This window comes from Quercus suber, unplaced genomic scaffold, assembly GCF_002906115.3.
Source record: "Quercus suber isolate HL8 unplaced genomic scaffold, Cork oak 2.0 scaffold_508, whole genome shotgun sequence".
Lineage (NCBI taxonomy): Eukaryota > Viridiplantae > Streptophyta > Magnoliopsida > Fagales > Fagaceae > Quercus > Quercus suber.
The window spans coordinates 1-16,061 of record NW_027069957.1 but is presented as its reverse complement, the minus strand read 5'-3'; the positions used below and the strand labels follow the sequence as shown (position 1 = coordinate 16,061).

Here is a 16,061-nt window from a genome sequence, read left to right as displayed (position 1 = left end):
TGTTCATATATATATATTATATATATATATATATATATATATATATTTTTTTTTTCTTTTGTTTTTTTTTTTTGTTTTTTTTTGTTTTTGTTTAGATGTGAATTTTTTTTTTCATGGACATGATATTTATTTTTTAATAAATTCAGGTAATTGTTTTTTTTAATCACTTTTTTTTTTAATTGGGTATTTTTTTTAACAAGGGTATATGAGTAAATTTATACAAACTCACTTTTTTCATTCTTCTACTTTTCCACTCCCAACCAAACAAAAAATGAGGAAAATTAAAATTTTTTATATCCTTCCACTTTTCCATCCTCCCACCATTTTCTATCTTCCCATTTTTCCACTTCTCCAACACCAAATGGATTCTAGGTCTGTTTAGTTGAAGGAGTGAAAAAATATAGAAAAATGAGGTATGCAAAAGTGGAAAAATAGAAAAAATTTTATTTTCTCTCCTATTTGTTTGGGTCCGTTTGGTTGGAGGAGTGAAAAAGTATAGAAAATAGTGGAAGAATAGAAAAGTAGGAGGATATAAAAGATTTTATTTTCTCTTCTATTTGTTTGGTTGGGAGTTTAAATAAATTTACTCATATACTCTTGCTAAATAATGATGCTCAATTAAAATAAAAAAGTGACAAATAATCACAAAAAAGAGCAATCACTTAAATTTATTAAAAAAATAAAAATCATGTTTCAAAAAAAATTCACATGTAATTTTAAAAAAAAAAAATCACGCTCAGACCCTAGAAAATCAAAAGGAAAAAAAGGGCAATGTTACTAAAAAATAAGGGGGGGGGGGGACGCCCCAGGGCTGGAAAGTAAAAAAAGAAAAAGAAAAAAGAAAGCAACTTGAAAAGTCCATATGCACATACATATGAGCATTTTTATTAATCAACAAAAAATTCATCTCCACTTAAATTTTCTTTTATTTTGCATAGAAATTTTTTTGGTCAATATAAGCAAACACTTAAATCTCATCATTTTTTTTCTTTTTTATCCGCCCAACTAATCACACTCTTACAAAATTCTCTCCAAAAATTTTCATCTAGAACAAACGCGCAATAAACTGCTGCAAAAAATCTTGAGAATAAAATCTTTCTCATTCTTCGCGTAAGCATATCTCAATCTCATTCCGATACGTTGTCGTTTCGTCCTCTTGACCCGAAATTCCTTACTCCTTAAGGCCTCAGTCCTCACCACCTCTCTCACACGTATAAAGTATAAACCCCCGCCATTTCCACCTCCCTCTCATCGTCTTCGTCGATCGTTATCCACACCACCAAACAGCTCACTTCTATTCTTCTCTCCGCTCGCGAAATGGATCCGGTTCTTACAGTTACGGCCGTTTCGATCCTTCTCGGCAGCTTAATCGCCTTCGCCTTCTTCGCCAACTACTTCGGCAAGCGGAAATCCGAGGTCCAGTCCATCGCCAAATCGGAGCTCCAACCCGATCCAAAGAAGCAAAACAAGCCTTCTCAGTCCAAGAAGTCTCACCTCAAAGCTCACTCCCATTCCCATGCTGATAAGGTTGAAATTCGATCCCTTTATTTCTCTGTTTGGCTCCGAGAAAAATCAGAGGAGGAAAATTAGGAATTAGAGAAAAGAAGAAAATGTTGAATCTTATCTTATGCTCCTAATGCTTAATTAGCCAAAAATGCATGATTTAGGCTTGTTTGAATTCTGGTTGATTAGCTTCTCGAACAAGTTTTATTCGGAATGCCTGTGAAGTTATGATTGTGATCTTATCCTCTGTTTGGTTCCCGAGAAAGTTGATGAAATAAATTTGGTTGCCCTGGCTTTTAATTATTAGAGACAATTGAAATCAGTGAGTACTTTTTTTTTTTTTTAATATAAATAAATTTCTTAGCGTTTTGTAGTTTTCACAACAGTGTTTTTGTTTATTATAAGTTTAGTAGCCTTTCGTGATTTTTAAAATCATGTTTTCAAAAAACCCACATTTAAAAATTGCCATTTTCTGAAAATGCATTTTTTTTCAAATAGCTACCGCGAACAGACACTTGTATTTGAAGGATTAAAATGTATGGTGCGTTTTATTTTAATGTACTTGGTTTGGATGTGAAATGAAATGCAGGATCAAAACAAGCGACATCATCCGTTGGATTTGAATACTTTGAAGGGTCATGGTGACTCAGTCACGGGGTTATGTTTTTCCCCTGATGCGCGAAGTTTGGCAACAGGTATAAAAAAATAAAAAAAAATAATAAAAAGTTCATTCTTTGTGCAACTTTATGTATATCTGTGGCTGCTTATGTTTATGATACATTCTATTTTACTTGAGCTTGAGTTGTGGATGTACTATGTGGGTAGAAAGTTTGTGTTGTTACTTTATGGTGACTCTTTTGCTTGGAATATGTCTCCCTTGTGTCAAATGTGGGTGATATGGAAAGAGAGGAATGATTGAAATTTTAATAGTGTGGAAGATTTCAGTTATGGAGTAGGAAATTTTGTTTTTTTAGGGTGCTGTCTGAGTGCAGGGCGCGCGGGGGGGGGGGGGGGGGGTGGGGGTGCGTGCTGGGATGTGTTTTATTCAAATTATTTGATCTGTCTCACAAAGGGGGCAATTTTTAATATAGTTTCTTATATATCCACACAGCTTGTGCTGATGGAGTGGTCAGGATATTCAAGCTGGATGACGCTTCAAGTAAAAGTTTCAAGTATGAATCTCAAGTAAACTTAATGCAATACCAGATTTTACCCAAATATAATGATGCTTCCAGTTTATCCTTGCTTCTTCTTTTTTTCCTCCTCAGTTTCTTTGACTCTCCTGCAGGTTTCTGAGAATTAATTTGCCGGCTGGAGGTCTTCCTACAGCAGTTGTATTCTCTGATGATGCATCTTCGATAGTTGTGGCTTCCCAGACTCTCAATGGTTCTTCTTTGTACTTGTATGGGGAGGAAAAACCCAAAGCTTCTGATGAAACTAAACAACCCAAGCTTCCTCTCCCAGAAATTAAATGGGTACATCAAAAAGTCCATGAGAAAAAGGCTATTCTGACCCTTGTTGGAACTAATGCAAGTTATGGAACAGCTGATGGAAGTACAATTGTTGTCTCTTGCTCAGAAGGTAGTTTCATACCAATTATCCTGGAGTTGTCTGTTTTTGGTTGCTTCTTATGATCTGTTACTTTCCAGGGACTGATATCATGCTTTGGCATGGAAGAACTGGGAAGATTTTGGGAAATGTTGACACAAATCAGTTGAAAAATACAATGGCTGCCATATCACCAAATGGACGTTTTATTGCTGCTGCAGCTTTTACTGCAGACGTGAAGGTTAGTTATCTCTAATTTCTTCCTTGGGTAATTTAGGAAAATCCGTGACCAATATGGGTTTTCTATATTAAAAAAAAAAAAAAATTTCTTCCGTTGAATATGAACTTTGGTGGTTTTAAAATGTTTTATTAAGTTTCATGTTGATATTTTGCCATTTTTTTACAATCCTTTAACACTACCACTATGCAAGAATAGTGTAGTTACTCGGGCTTGATATTATTCGTACACAGCTATATGGAAATTTTACCAAAGGAAAAAAGACATGAACTGTCAATGGCATGGGAACGTGCATGCTTGAGTTTATATAAGTATTCTTTCATTTATTTGTTAAGAAATTCTTGCTGGAAAGTAGTTATCAAGAAAGATGGAATAAAGTGGAGAGAATGAAAAGATGTTTTCTATTAACTAGAAAACTTATAGGGACCTCTCTTCTGATGCTTATTTTACTGAAGTGCACAATGAGATTTGAAGGAACACATTTCCTCCAATTAGTGGTTAGTCCACATCTTTCCTTAATCGGTGTGTGAAAAGTGATACTCACTATTTTATGTACCCTTTTCTCCTTTCTTCCTGTCAATCAAAAGTAGCTTCTCTAGCTTTCTATTGATTCCTTCATTATGCAATTTTACATGCCATTTGTTTGAATGAAAATTATTTCTGGAAAAATGACTTGTGTTCCTATGTTTTGTTATGACCTTGAAAATGAGCCAGATTTCAATGGTCGGTCAATAGTGAGTATGTGGAGAGAGTCAAAGGGGTAAAAGAAAGTGAATAATGCAAGGAGCACCAAAATCATCTGAGATTTAATTTTTGGATTTGAATTTTGAATTTGGTTTTTAATATTGAGGGTTTTAACTTTTATGAGATTTAATGAGGTATTTTCCATATTGGTAAAATCCTTGAACCCTATTAAACTACTGCTCTTGTAATTGTGTATGATTTGGAACTAGAATTATGATTTGAGAATACGTGTGTTTCCTCTTTGTTTGGTGGTGATGCCTAGGGGTTGCAGGCAGATTGTAGGTGGTGTAGCTTAGGGTTTGCTCTGCTTTATCTTTCTCTTTCCCCTTTTATGTCTATTTCCTACCCGTGTTCTACATCAGTTTTGTGAAAGCAGTATGATTTGGAATAAGAATTATGATTTGAGAATATGTGTTTCCTCTTTTTTTTTGGTGGTGATGTCAAACATTCTTAGGTGGTGATGCCTAGGGCTTGCAGGCAGATTCTAGGTGGTAAAGCCTAGGGTTTATTTTGTTTAGTCTTTCTCTTTCCCCTTTTATTTCTATTTCCTACATGTGTTCTACATTGATGAAGTTACTATTAGTAGAGTTTTTTGTGGTGTATACTCTATTTCTGGGGGTGTGTTGAGTATGTAACATACTAGAAAATGTTTTTCATTGACCTAGGACAAATAGGGGAATTTGTCTATGTGGTTGTGGTGGGTTTAGATTTAAGGAGAATTTGTGGTAGGTTTAGAATTGTTGAAGAAAGGATTATTGGAATTTGTCCATGTGGTTGTGGTGGGTTTAGAGTTTGGAGAATATGTGGTAGGTTTAGGATTGTTGAAGAAAGGATTATGGGGTTGTGATAGTAATTGAAAAGGTGGTTTGATGAGTTATTCAATGGCTATTTTTTAGAAGTATGTGGGGTTTTAGGGTTTTGATACATTAAAAAAAAAAAGGCCTGATTTGGAGTTGTAAGGAAGAAGAAAAAGAGGGGTTTTTGTGGTCTTCATGGGTTGTATGAACTATACCCGTGAATAGTACCACACGACTATTACTTCAATTGGACTTCACATGTGGACCCCATAAAATAATTCTTTAATAGGTGAGTTTACGAAGTAATAGTAGATAAATCTTCCATGGCTGCATCATTCACTCTTAAAATACAGAAAAAGTTTTCCTTTCTATGGGGCTCATTTTTCGTCAGCAATGGAAATGAATGTCATTTTTCCAAAGTATTTGGTATGTATCCCTAGCATGTCAATTGAGTGTCCCACACATATAATCTGGAACTAGGTGTGACTTAGTCCAGTAGTCTGTGTCAACTATTGGGCTGCTATTTTGCCTCTTATAATTTTCTTTTGCAGGTCTGGGAAGTTGTGTACTCAAAGGATGGTTCGGTCAAGGAGGTTTCAAAGGCTATGCAGCTTAAGGGGCATAAGGTTGTATATCTGTTTTCCTTGTCTTTCTCTTTTTCAATTTTTCAGATTTTTTTTACTATATATTGTATCTGTGATTTTTTTTTTTAAACTTTAGATTTTGATGTTTTATATGGTATTGGGATTCCAAGATAACGTTCAATAGCATTTTATATTTCTGGTCTGTTATCAACATTAATGACATTAAGAGCGTTAATACAAAGCATATAATAGTGAAGCATGAAATGAAAAGTTGATCCTTAAGCTCTTCCTGTGATATAAGTTTATTATTATCACTAATTTTGAATTTGTCAACATATATCTAAACCTCAGTTGCTCCTGTGATATAAGTAGTATTTCTTTGTTATGTCAATTTGTTTTTATTATAGCTTGATGGCCTAATAATTATATTGCTTCTGATGTCTAAAATCCCTTCTTCTTCTTTTTTTTTTTTTTGATGTTCAGAGTGCAGTAACTTGGTTATGCTTTACTCCCAACTCAGAGCAAATCATCACTGCATCCAAAGATGACTCAATAAGAATTTGGAATATCAATGGTGCGCATACATTTCAAATGTCTTTATTCTAAGAATTTGGAATATAATGGTGTATATACATCTCATATGTCTTCCAATTAACTAATTAGCTAAAGGGGAAAATGTATTTCTCCTAAAGTTTATTGGAGTAAGAGTCTACATTCTTTTGAACTTTATCTAAGTTAGAGATTGGAGGAATTGGGTTATGAAAGTACAAAACAATTTTTTTTTCCTTCTAAATCAGTTGAATCTAATCAATCCTTTAAGTTGAACAAGTATAAGTAAAGGATCCATGGATAACAACAGGAGGGTGTATTTCTAATTGTAACTAAATTTCTAATTATGATTTTTATAAGGGAGATTGATGCAAAATAGCCATAAAACAATGTACTTTTTTTTTTATGTACTTTGAGATAATAAATACATCTCTCTCTCTTTCTCTCTCTCAGAAAATTACCCCTTCAGTAAACATATATTCTGGTAATTCAAATGATGGGTGTTAAAATAATATTCACCTTAACCCCACTGTGCAAGTGTCTGGATGAAGAGAAAACAAAATCAGAAAATGAACAACTACCCACTCTTAAATATAAACGTGTTGCATATATCACAAACAATGTGAATATAGGAGTTCTATCAATTTCTCATAATAAACAAACAAGATTTCTTGGGTAGAGGTGACAAATCTTCCTTTCAGGCATTGGATTAAGGGATAATCTATTTTGAATAATCTATTTTCTTTTTCAAGACTCTTCTGGACTGGGTTGGAGTGTCAGGCTGTTATTCTTTCTTTTTAGTTCATGGGTTTATGGACTTTTGTACTTTACGCACTTTATTTGTACCTTGTCCCTGATGTATACTTCCTGTATACTCAGGTGACACTTTTCTTCTTTTTATAATATATTTATATTACTTATCAAAAAAAAAAAAATTATTATCTCATTGTACGGCTTCTGACTTAATCTTGTCTATGCTGACTCATTTGTCTCTCCTCTTGAAGTTCGGTATCATCTTGATGAGGATCCAAAAACTCTGAAGATGTTTCCAATTCCACTGCATGATTCAGGTGGTGCTACTTTGCACTATGATCGTCTCAGTATATCCCCTGATGGCAGGATATTGGCAGCAACCCATGGTTCAACATTGCAGTGGTTATCTGTAGAAACTGGGAAGGTTTTGGACACAGCTGACAAAGCCCATGATGGTATTAATTAGTTAAATGTTTTTCTGCTTTATTTTCTAATTTACTTTTTCCAACTGTTATTTATAAATCTAGGTTATGAAAAGGAAATTAGTTTGCTGCTATATTGGTTATATATTGATTTGTTGCTAGCATGTGAATTTAGATTTAGTTTTCCATATAAAAAATGCTGCCTAACTTTGTACCTTTATGAATTAACCATTGATTTTTCTCCAATAACCCTTTGTCAGAATTATGTGAAGATAAAATCAGGATACTTTATCTCAATAATAATGAAACAATTTTGTTCTGAATCTTGTATTGACCTCAGTTTATAATGCAGGTGACATCACATGGATATCATGGGCACCTAAGGCCATTCCAATAGGTAAATCACCTTCTTATGATGCATATTCAAATTGTCTGCATATTTTATTCTTTTTCTGCTCTTGAACCCTAGATCTGAATTCAGTTTGATTCCACCCATCAAGATGCATTGCCCCTCCTCAGGAAAACCCTAAGCTAGATGAAGTTTGAAAATGCCTACTAAGAAAGCCCTATGTGGAAGTTCTTTTTACATTTTGTAAAGTCTGGCAAGTCTACATGATGTTTGTCCATAAATTCCCATGTGTGATCAATGAAAAGCAAAATTTGCTTGCACTCAGTCCTTTTTATTAGAAGGCATTAGTGCACAAAAGGCAGAATTTACACAATTTATTAGTGGATTGAGTTCAATAATTTATAAGAAGAATTCAGTCCAAGAATCGGGTAGCATGTCAATATCTTTTGGATGTTCAGAGTATCAAAAAAATAAAAATTGAGAGTTTGGGTTGATAACATCATCAAAGTTGCTTTACTTTTGGCAAGAATACATTAAAAGCTGATTCTGATCCCCATTATGCACTTGCAGTCATGATTTGATCAATTACCTGAATTATTTACTGATATCTCATATCTTCCCGTATGTTTTTGTTTCCTTTACTTTTTTGCCGCCTTAAAGATAGGTATTTAATATAAATTGCATAACATTATCATATTCTTCAACAGGAGATGGAGAAGCTTTGGTTTTGGCCACGGCCAGTGTTGACAAGAAAGTGAAGTTGTGGGCAGCTCCTTCTACTCATTGATCCTTAAGGAACCTGTTAGTTAACTTATATGAAGCACTGCATGAAGATGCTCTCAATTTTGGTGGCAAAGTTTTATACAAAATTAAACAAAGGTGGTTTGTTTTAACTGACCCTGGCTTACGATATGTGGTGATGCAAGATTAGTTTCTTTGTTCAAACTATCATGGACAGAACTAAGTGCTCAAACCAGATGCCATCTTTCCTTTGCATTCATTTAGTGTCGCCGCCATCTGGCCCATACTGGTCATGGGAAAGACATGGGAGATGCTTTTTGAATTATAAGATGGATGGAAGCCTTTTTGTTTTTAGTTGGTTATGAGCTAGACCAACATAAGAGACAAGTAGTGTTGAAAAACTAATCGGCTGCTGTGAAGTATATGTTTATTTTACCGAGCACATTGTCTTTTGTGTGTGTGTGTGAATGCAATATTAATTAGTATGGTAGAACCTGTCTTTTCTATGGCATTTTATCAAGCTTTTTTATATGGTATCTGTGAGTAGCGATGCAATCAGCATTCCTTAAAAACAAATCTTATACATCTTTGAACTATTTATGAAGAAACAACAGTTCATATGGGTTTTTGTAACAAAAAGACAATGATAAGGGTCTATTTGAGATTCGTTTGTTTTACTGAAACTGAAAACTTATTATTGAAAGTACTGTAGCAAAATAATCTAAAAGCTAGCTGATTATTTTTTGGCTGAAAGTATTGTAGCTGAATTAAATGAAATAGAGAGAAACTCATAGGTAAATCACACAAAAATATAAGACCCACAAACAAACCCCCACATTTTCATTGATATTTTGTTAATGCAAAATTCAGCCACACTCAACAAAAAGGGAAAACATACCAACACACATCAAAATATAAAAAATTTAAACACAACTCACCGACAACATCGGCATCTCTCTCTCACAGTGGTGGCATCAACTTTGTGGTTGATTTTCTCTCACAGCCAAGAAAATCATCGGTAAGGGCTTGTTCGAATAAAGGAAGAAAAGAGTGGTTGGTGGGTTTGTCCAAATAAAGGAAGAATAAAGTTTGTGTATCAGTTATGAAGCATAAATTTGGGCAATTGGTAGGTAGATGTAAAATTTAAGAACATTGAAGAGGAAGAAGTTGGGGCATCGACGAGGAGGTCGATTGAAGAATGGAGATCTTGCAAGATACACACTGCTGGTTGAAGAGAAAGCTTAATATTTCAAAATATTATTGGTGCATTTTTTTTCTTGTGAATGGGCCCCATGAGCAGTGAAAAGGGATCCATGTCTAGCTCAAAAATAAGCAAAACATTGAAAACGCAAGAGTTTTTAAGCTATCCAAACACATGTTAAATTATATTACTAGTATCATGCGTATTTGAGAGTGAGTATACTAAACCAGTTCAGTCTTTAGAGTCTTCATATCCCATTCTTCATATCATGTTTTAGTTAAATCGTACCAATTTATAACACACAAAATTGCTTCTACATTCAAATAGCCACAAATCTTCATTTCCACTATAAAAAATAAATAAAATAAAATGTTACAGCGACTCCTTAGAAGAAAAGTCTCTGTAGATCTTCAATTTGTTTTTGTTGGCTTTTATTCTATCTCAATTAGGCCCAATTGCTTAAAAGAATCAACACACCAACTTGTTAAAAAATCGTTCCTTCGTCTCACATTTTATAAAGTCCAAAAACACAAGCAAAAATATATATATACGCCCACCGTGGGGCTCGAACCCACGACCACAAGGTTAAGAGCCTTGCGCTCTACCAACTGAGCTAGACGGGCTTTCATGTTTCCTCGGCAGAATACATTAATAATAGAGATGTCTTAATCCAGGGAAATAAATATATATATTTTTTTGAGAAGACAAGAAGATCAACTTTTTGCTCTGAGCCTCTAACTCTGACGCGAAAGGGTTCTCTAAGATCTCTTATTGAACTCTGTACCGTGATGAAGAATTCATATCAGTTAAGCAATGATTTGATCAAAACCATGAATGGATAGCTCAATGTCTATCCTTTGACTTTCCGGACCATATTCTCAATGCCATTAAAGCTACTCCTCTGTCCTGTAATCATGAAGCAGAGGATTCACTGCAATGGGCTTACTCAAAAAATGGGTTTTACTCCTTGAAATCTGCTTACTTACTGGCTAGGGGTTTAAACCCTTTGAACCTTGTTACTGTTTCGGTGGCTTGGGTGTGGAAGGTTGAAACTTTTCCCAAGGTGCAATTCTTTTTATGGTTGTGTTTGCACAACAGTGTGCCCACCGGAGATGTTTTGGGTTCAAGGGGTTTAAGTCTTGATCCCATATGCAGCTTATGTCAACAAAGCATTGAAACTTTAGATCATCTCTTAAGAGGCTGCATGTTTGCTCGTGATTTTTGGCAGAAACTCCAGTTCCTAGCTTGCTTGAGAGATACTTTTAAATTACCGTTTGGTGAATGGCTTAAAACAAATTGTAAGACTGACTTGAAGTCCAAAATGATGGATATTCCTTAAAATTTTATTCCCCATGGCTGTGTGGCACTTATGGTTGCATAGAAATAGCTTTATTTTCAAAACAGGAAGGGTGGATCGGTCAAGCTTCAAGAGATGTATTAAAGATAGTGCTGAGTTCTTCTCCATTGGGTTAAACGCCAAGCTGCCCAGAGCCAAGTCGATTGTTGCCGTGGGATGGGAGAAGCCTCCAGTGGGTTGGGCAAAACTTAACCCCGATGGGTCGGTCATTGGTAATCCTGGAAGTGCAGGTGGGGGTGGTGTGATTAAGGATCATGATGGGCAATGGCTGAAAGGTTTTGCTAGGTCCCTTGGTTGCACCAACAGCTGTATGGTAGAGTTGTGGGCTCTCAGAGATGGTCTTCTTTTAGCTAAGGAAATGGGACTAATCAACCTTATAATTGAGCTGGATGCTCTGAGTGTTGTCTTGTTTATGAATAATAATTTTAACAATTTGTTAATGGAACCACTTTTGACTGATTGCAGAACCTGGTAAAAGAGATTCCTTACAAGCAGATAACCCACATTTATAGGGAGGCCAACCAATGCGTTGATACGATGGCCAAGCTAAGTGCTTCTTTTGTTGTTTTTTTGTATCCCCCGCCTGTGATGGAAAATATTTTAGCTTCTGACAAAGCTAATTTGTGTTGTAACATACTGATAAATTCTTAGCTTAATGGTATTTTCATGGTTGACCAAAAAAAAAAAAACATGTTTTTAAAAAGAAAAGCAAAAGGTGAAAGCGCCCACCGTGGGGCTCGAACCCACGACCACAAGGTTAAGAGCCTTGCGCTCTACCAACTGAGCTAGACGGGCACTTGTTAATCAATTCTTATTAAATTGCTTAGATAACAGTTTCATTATTTTTATATTTTCTACCATTTTCAATATCTATGAAAATCTCTAATGTGAATTTTAAATTCAATTTTCCACATATTTTTCGCCCTTAAAAAACTAAGATAGGTATAATTTGGCAAAGTAAACATGTTTATTTTTCATCCAAATAAGATGTTTATCTAGGTTCCAATATTTTTCCATTTGCAAATTTATTTTATAATTCAAAAATTAATAATTATTTATTTACTAAATGAGTTTTGGAGTGAGTAAAAATAAACTCAATATAATATATTTATCTTATTGTTGATGTACTTGACCAATACTTAAGAGTTAAGACCCACAAATTACAATCTCACTATAGACTTAATCCTACCACTTTTACCATTCAAACAAGTCACTCAACATTTACAGTTGATGATGGGCAAATCGTCAGCCCTGTTGGTTCGTCCAGATGGAGGTGAATCCTCTTCACTACTCCTGCAACCCTAGGACAAAGTCTCTCTTGAGATGGTTACTAGTGTGGTGCCTACCACAACGGCTCCGATGCCAAAGTCAATATATGAAATTTTTTGAGAACAATAAGAAAGTTCTAGATATTAGAATATCAATGTGAGAATATTTTTGGGTGAGTCTATATACCTTCTTTGTCTCTGATCATTGTGTATATATACAGTTTCATGGTTTCTAACTGTTGGGGCCTTAATTAATTGTGGCTTTAGTGCCCTTTTTGTAATGCCTCAGGGCTCATGAATATGGGTTTTGATGAGGCTCCAATGGTTTACCAACTAATTGGTAACTGTTCAAGGCATTGAATGCTCTTATTAATGACTCGCTTGTGTTCGTCCGTGTTGTGCCAAGGTGTATGAGTGCATTTGATGAGGTTGTTTAAGGAAGGAGAGTTCGTCGGTCCCATCAATAGTGTGTTTGTTTGGAGGTGAAATATGGTAAATGAAAAATTTTGAAGAGCAAATATGAGAGAAAAATGGTTTTGTGTGTTGTTTGATTGGGAGGGGGGAAAGAAAACTTTTATGTGGGCCCAAGTATTTTTCACCCGAGCCCATACAAAATTTGTTTCTCCAAAATGGAGAGAAAACTAGCTGGGGGGAGTTTGATGGTGAAATGACAAAATTGCTCCCGATAGTCTCTTATTTTTTTTCTTCTTATGGTTTCTTAGGTAACATTGCCTCCTCTTTATTTATTTATTTTATATATTTTTTTTTCTTTTGATTTCCTGGGTTTGGTGCTTTGTGTTTTTTTTTTTCTTCTTCATATGGTTTCCTAGGCAATGTTACCTCCTTCTCTTTTTTCTTTTTTTTTTTTTTTTTTTTTTAACTAGAAATGAATTTTTTTTTTTTAGGAAATGATTTTTTTTTAAAAATAAATTTGGATGATTATTTACTATTTTGGTTGCTTATCACTTTTTTGTTTTAATTGGACATCATTTTTTAACAAGAGCATATGAGTAAATTTATACAAACTCATTTTTATCAATCCTTCTACTTTTTCACTCCCAAACAAACAAAAATGAGACAAATTGAAATATTTTCAATCCTCCTGCTTTTTCATTCCTCAAACCAAACACACCCTGCATTGGGTGGCTACTAGTAGATAAAAGCAATAAATGTGAAAGTGATGACTTTTTGCTTTAGAACAATAACCAAGGAATGAATAGTAGTGGATACGGATCATCCACAAGTGCTTCTAAGTTTTGGTAGTCCTCCGGTCAGTGATAGTTTGTGGAGCCCAAGATAGCTTAAGCACCCATCCGGGCTTTATCCTCTTTATGTTGTCTAGACTCGGCCTATTCAAGGAGTCCCCTAACCTCCCCTCAAGTGGACTCAAGCCCTGTCTTGGAGCCCATGTAGTGGGTTTACCTAAGAGTGTGAAGCCAACCCTACAACTTTATGTAATAATATTTTAAACAATTAAAACTTTTTTTTTCCAATAATGTTGTCCAAAAGTTTATGAAAATTGATTTTGAAATGCATTCAAACTATATAAGTGACAACTCATGATTTTTTTACATATTTTTTAATATATTATTTTTATGGATAGATAGTGAGGAAAGGAAAGATGATGTTCAAACCACATATATTAGATACCATAAAGAATATCACTACCACTTAGTTATCACTTGAATCCCAAAGCAATGCATGTTAATAATACATGTTAACATAAAATAATTAGAATTAACTTTAACAAAGTGATTATTAAGAAGCACTTATACATAAAAATAAAGTTTTAAGAGTTTTTTTCCCCTTTCGTTTTTTTATTTTTTATTTTTTAAATAACAGATACAAAAGTACATACCAATTAAAGTTATACAGTTTTAACTTCTTATTTCTTCTCAAAAAAAAAAAAAGTTTTAACTTCTTACAGTATTAACATTAGTAGGACAGAAAGTCAACCTGCTAGCCTATCTGCTACTCCACTTGATATGCAAGCAGGTCTTAGTTGCCACAGTAGCTAATTATCTGATTTCAATGAGCACACTGCACTCACCTTTGAGGATAACTGATCCAACACTCAGCAACCTAATTAAGCACCAGCTCTTTAGTATATGCCACCACAGGAGCCAAAATCCATCTTACTTCAAAAGTTCATTAAGCACATGCACCAGTTCATAGTGACAGCTTGGTACCCTTTCTCAAGAGCCATGCACAAAGCCTCTTTGATAACCAAACAGCCAGCCATCCTCTTTTGGCCAATCATATCTGTTGCTACAAAACTAGAACCCTTCCATTCATCTTTACTCATTAATTTCCTTGCAGTCTTCAACCATAAGAGAATTTTCCAACCAAGAAATTCATTGAGAGAAAGATTGCCTCAAGTAGATACGGCATGGATGCTACTAACTGTAACTTCTTGCTTACATTGTGTGCACAAGGAAATCAAGTATTGCAGTATCGGCTATAAAGTTGAACACTAGTAGCAAGTATGACAGAATCTTGCAATGCAGCTTTGCACCTAAATTCTAAAGGAACCATAGTGTAACTACAAAGACCACCCAAAATTCATCTAGCTAGTCCTGATTAAATGATTAAATATATATTAAATATGGATGGGTCGGGTCGGGTTTGACGAGTTTGTAATTTTATGACCCAAACCCAACCCGACCCACTATAAAAATTTGTTTGTAACCCAACCCAACCCACCAAGCCTTAAAAATCGATCCAACCCGGCAGGTCGGGTTGGGTCGGGTCAGGATTGACGGGTTGGTGGATTTTCTGCACACCCCTAAATGCTACCAGCAAGACAATGTGTTATATTACATGAAACATCTTATGACATTGTCCATTGTTGTTCACACATAATGCAGAGCTTGATGTAAATAAGAAAGAACCTTTCACATTTTCGGTTCAAAACAACTGTGGTAAAATAAGGTTATTACTAAGGCTTCGTTTGGGAGGAGAGAATGGAATGGAATAAAAAGAATAATTTTAGAATATTTTTCCCTTCTCTTGTTTGGAAGTTTTAATGGAGGGAATGAAAAGTCTATTCCCTTGTTTGAGAGTTTAAGTAGGAGAGAATGAAATGGGTAGGAGGGAACCCTCATTCCTCTCTATTCTCTTAAAATCTCAAATTTTCTTTCCCCCCGAAATTGAAAGGAATGGAAGGGAATGCGATTAAATTTAATGATTTTTTACTAAAACTCCCAAAAACTCCCTATATATTCAACCTTTTATTTTAAAATAGGGGTTTAATAGTAATATTGTCATAAAATGATTTCATTTCATTCCCTCCATATTACTCCCAAATAGGATTACTTACATTCTATTCATTTTCATTTCTTTATTTTAAAACATCTAAACAAAGTTACTTAATTCTATTTCATTAATTTCCCTTACTTAAATACATTCCATTCCATTTCTTTATGATCATCTCACCTCATTCCATTCTATTTTTTTATGAACTCCCAAGTGGAGCCTAAAGGTTCAAGGCTGTGAAAGGCAGCAAGCAAAGAGGGCAACTGATGTAACGACTAACGAGTTTGATGAATAGCCCAAAGGAACCAAATGATTTCTGGCTATATTACCATCCTTTGCCACAGCCACGGATATCAGTGTACAGTGTACCCGCACTGAATCGGCCTTGCTTTAGACATGAACATTGCTAGCTACTTTTCAACAAATCAATAAATCCTAAAAGCCGATTGAATAAATGGCTCATATTTTTTGCACTAGCGTCAAGCTAGTGTAACTGTGTTCGGAACCTGGGACTCTGGGAGAGGAGATTCGTATGTTTTAAACTATTCTTTTTAGTCATTTTGTCCCACATGGAATAAGTGAGAGAAGAGCAAAGCATAGAAATGATATAAAATGAGAAGTAAGTACACGTACAAAGCATACCTTTCTCGGCCTTTTGGCTAAGATCAAGTGTAGTATCTGTTCTTATCAGTTTAATATCTGATATGTGGCCCATTGGGTCACACGATATTAAATTTATTTCTTGAGGGGGA

The 16,061-nt window shown here is 34.8% G+C and overlaps 1 protein-coding gene, 2 non-coding genes and 1 pseudogene across 3 annotated transcripts; 2 read left to right on the top strand and 2 right to left on the bottom strand.

Annotated features, from left to right (window-relative positions):
- The first annotated feature begins 992 nt into the window (after window positions 1-992).
- LOC112027830 (uncharacterized) lies at window positions 993-8,764 on the top strand. Its single transcript, XM_024060479.2, has 10 exons — window positions 993-1,527; window positions 2,093-2,198; window positions 2,615-2,675; window positions 2,792-3,084; window positions 3,153-3,292; window positions 5,382-5,456; window positions 5,898-5,988; window positions 6,968-7,171; window positions 7,491-7,535; window positions 8,195-8,764. Exons 1-10 carry the CDS (start codon window positions 1,318-1,320, stop codon window positions 8,272-8,274), a joined length of 1,305 nt encoding a protein of 434 aa, XP_023916247.1. The 5' UTR covers window positions 993-1,317; the 3' UTR covers window positions 8,275-8,764.
- A 1,215-nt stretch (window positions 8,765-9,979) lies between these two features.
- Window positions 9,980-10,052, bottom strand: TRNAK-CUU (transfer RNA lysine (anticodon CUU)). Its single transcript has one exon. It is a non-coding gene; the product is annotated as a tRNA-Lys (tRNA).
- A 1,456-nt stretch (window positions 10,053-11,508) lies between these two features.
- On the bottom strand, window positions 11,509-11,581 carry TRNAK-CUU (transfer RNA lysine (anticodon CUU)). Its single transcript has one exon. It is a non-coding gene; the product is annotated as a tRNA-Lys (tRNA).
- Window positions 11,582-15,947: 4,366 nt separating this feature from the next.
- LOC136063298 (U2 spliceosomal RNA) lies at window positions 15,948-16,061 on the top strand (annotated as a pseudogene; the record flags this gene model as incomplete).

What these genes read in the sequence shown, in the direction of transcription:
- LOC112027830 (XM_024060479.2), top strand. Translation starts at nt 1,318, where the DNA reads ATGGATCCGGTTCTTACAGTTACGGCCGTTTCGATCCTTCTCGGCAGC. An exon ending in GCTTCAAGTAAAAGTTTCAA is followed by an intron (nt 2,676 to 2,791) that starts GTATGAATCTCA and finishes ACTCTCCTGCAG; the next exon opens with GTTTCTGAGAATTAATTTGC. An exon ending in TGCAGCTTAAGGGGCATAAG is followed by an intron (nt 5,457 to 5,897) that starts GTTGTATATCTG and finishes TTTGATGTTCAG; the next exon opens with AGTGCAGTAACTTGGTTATG.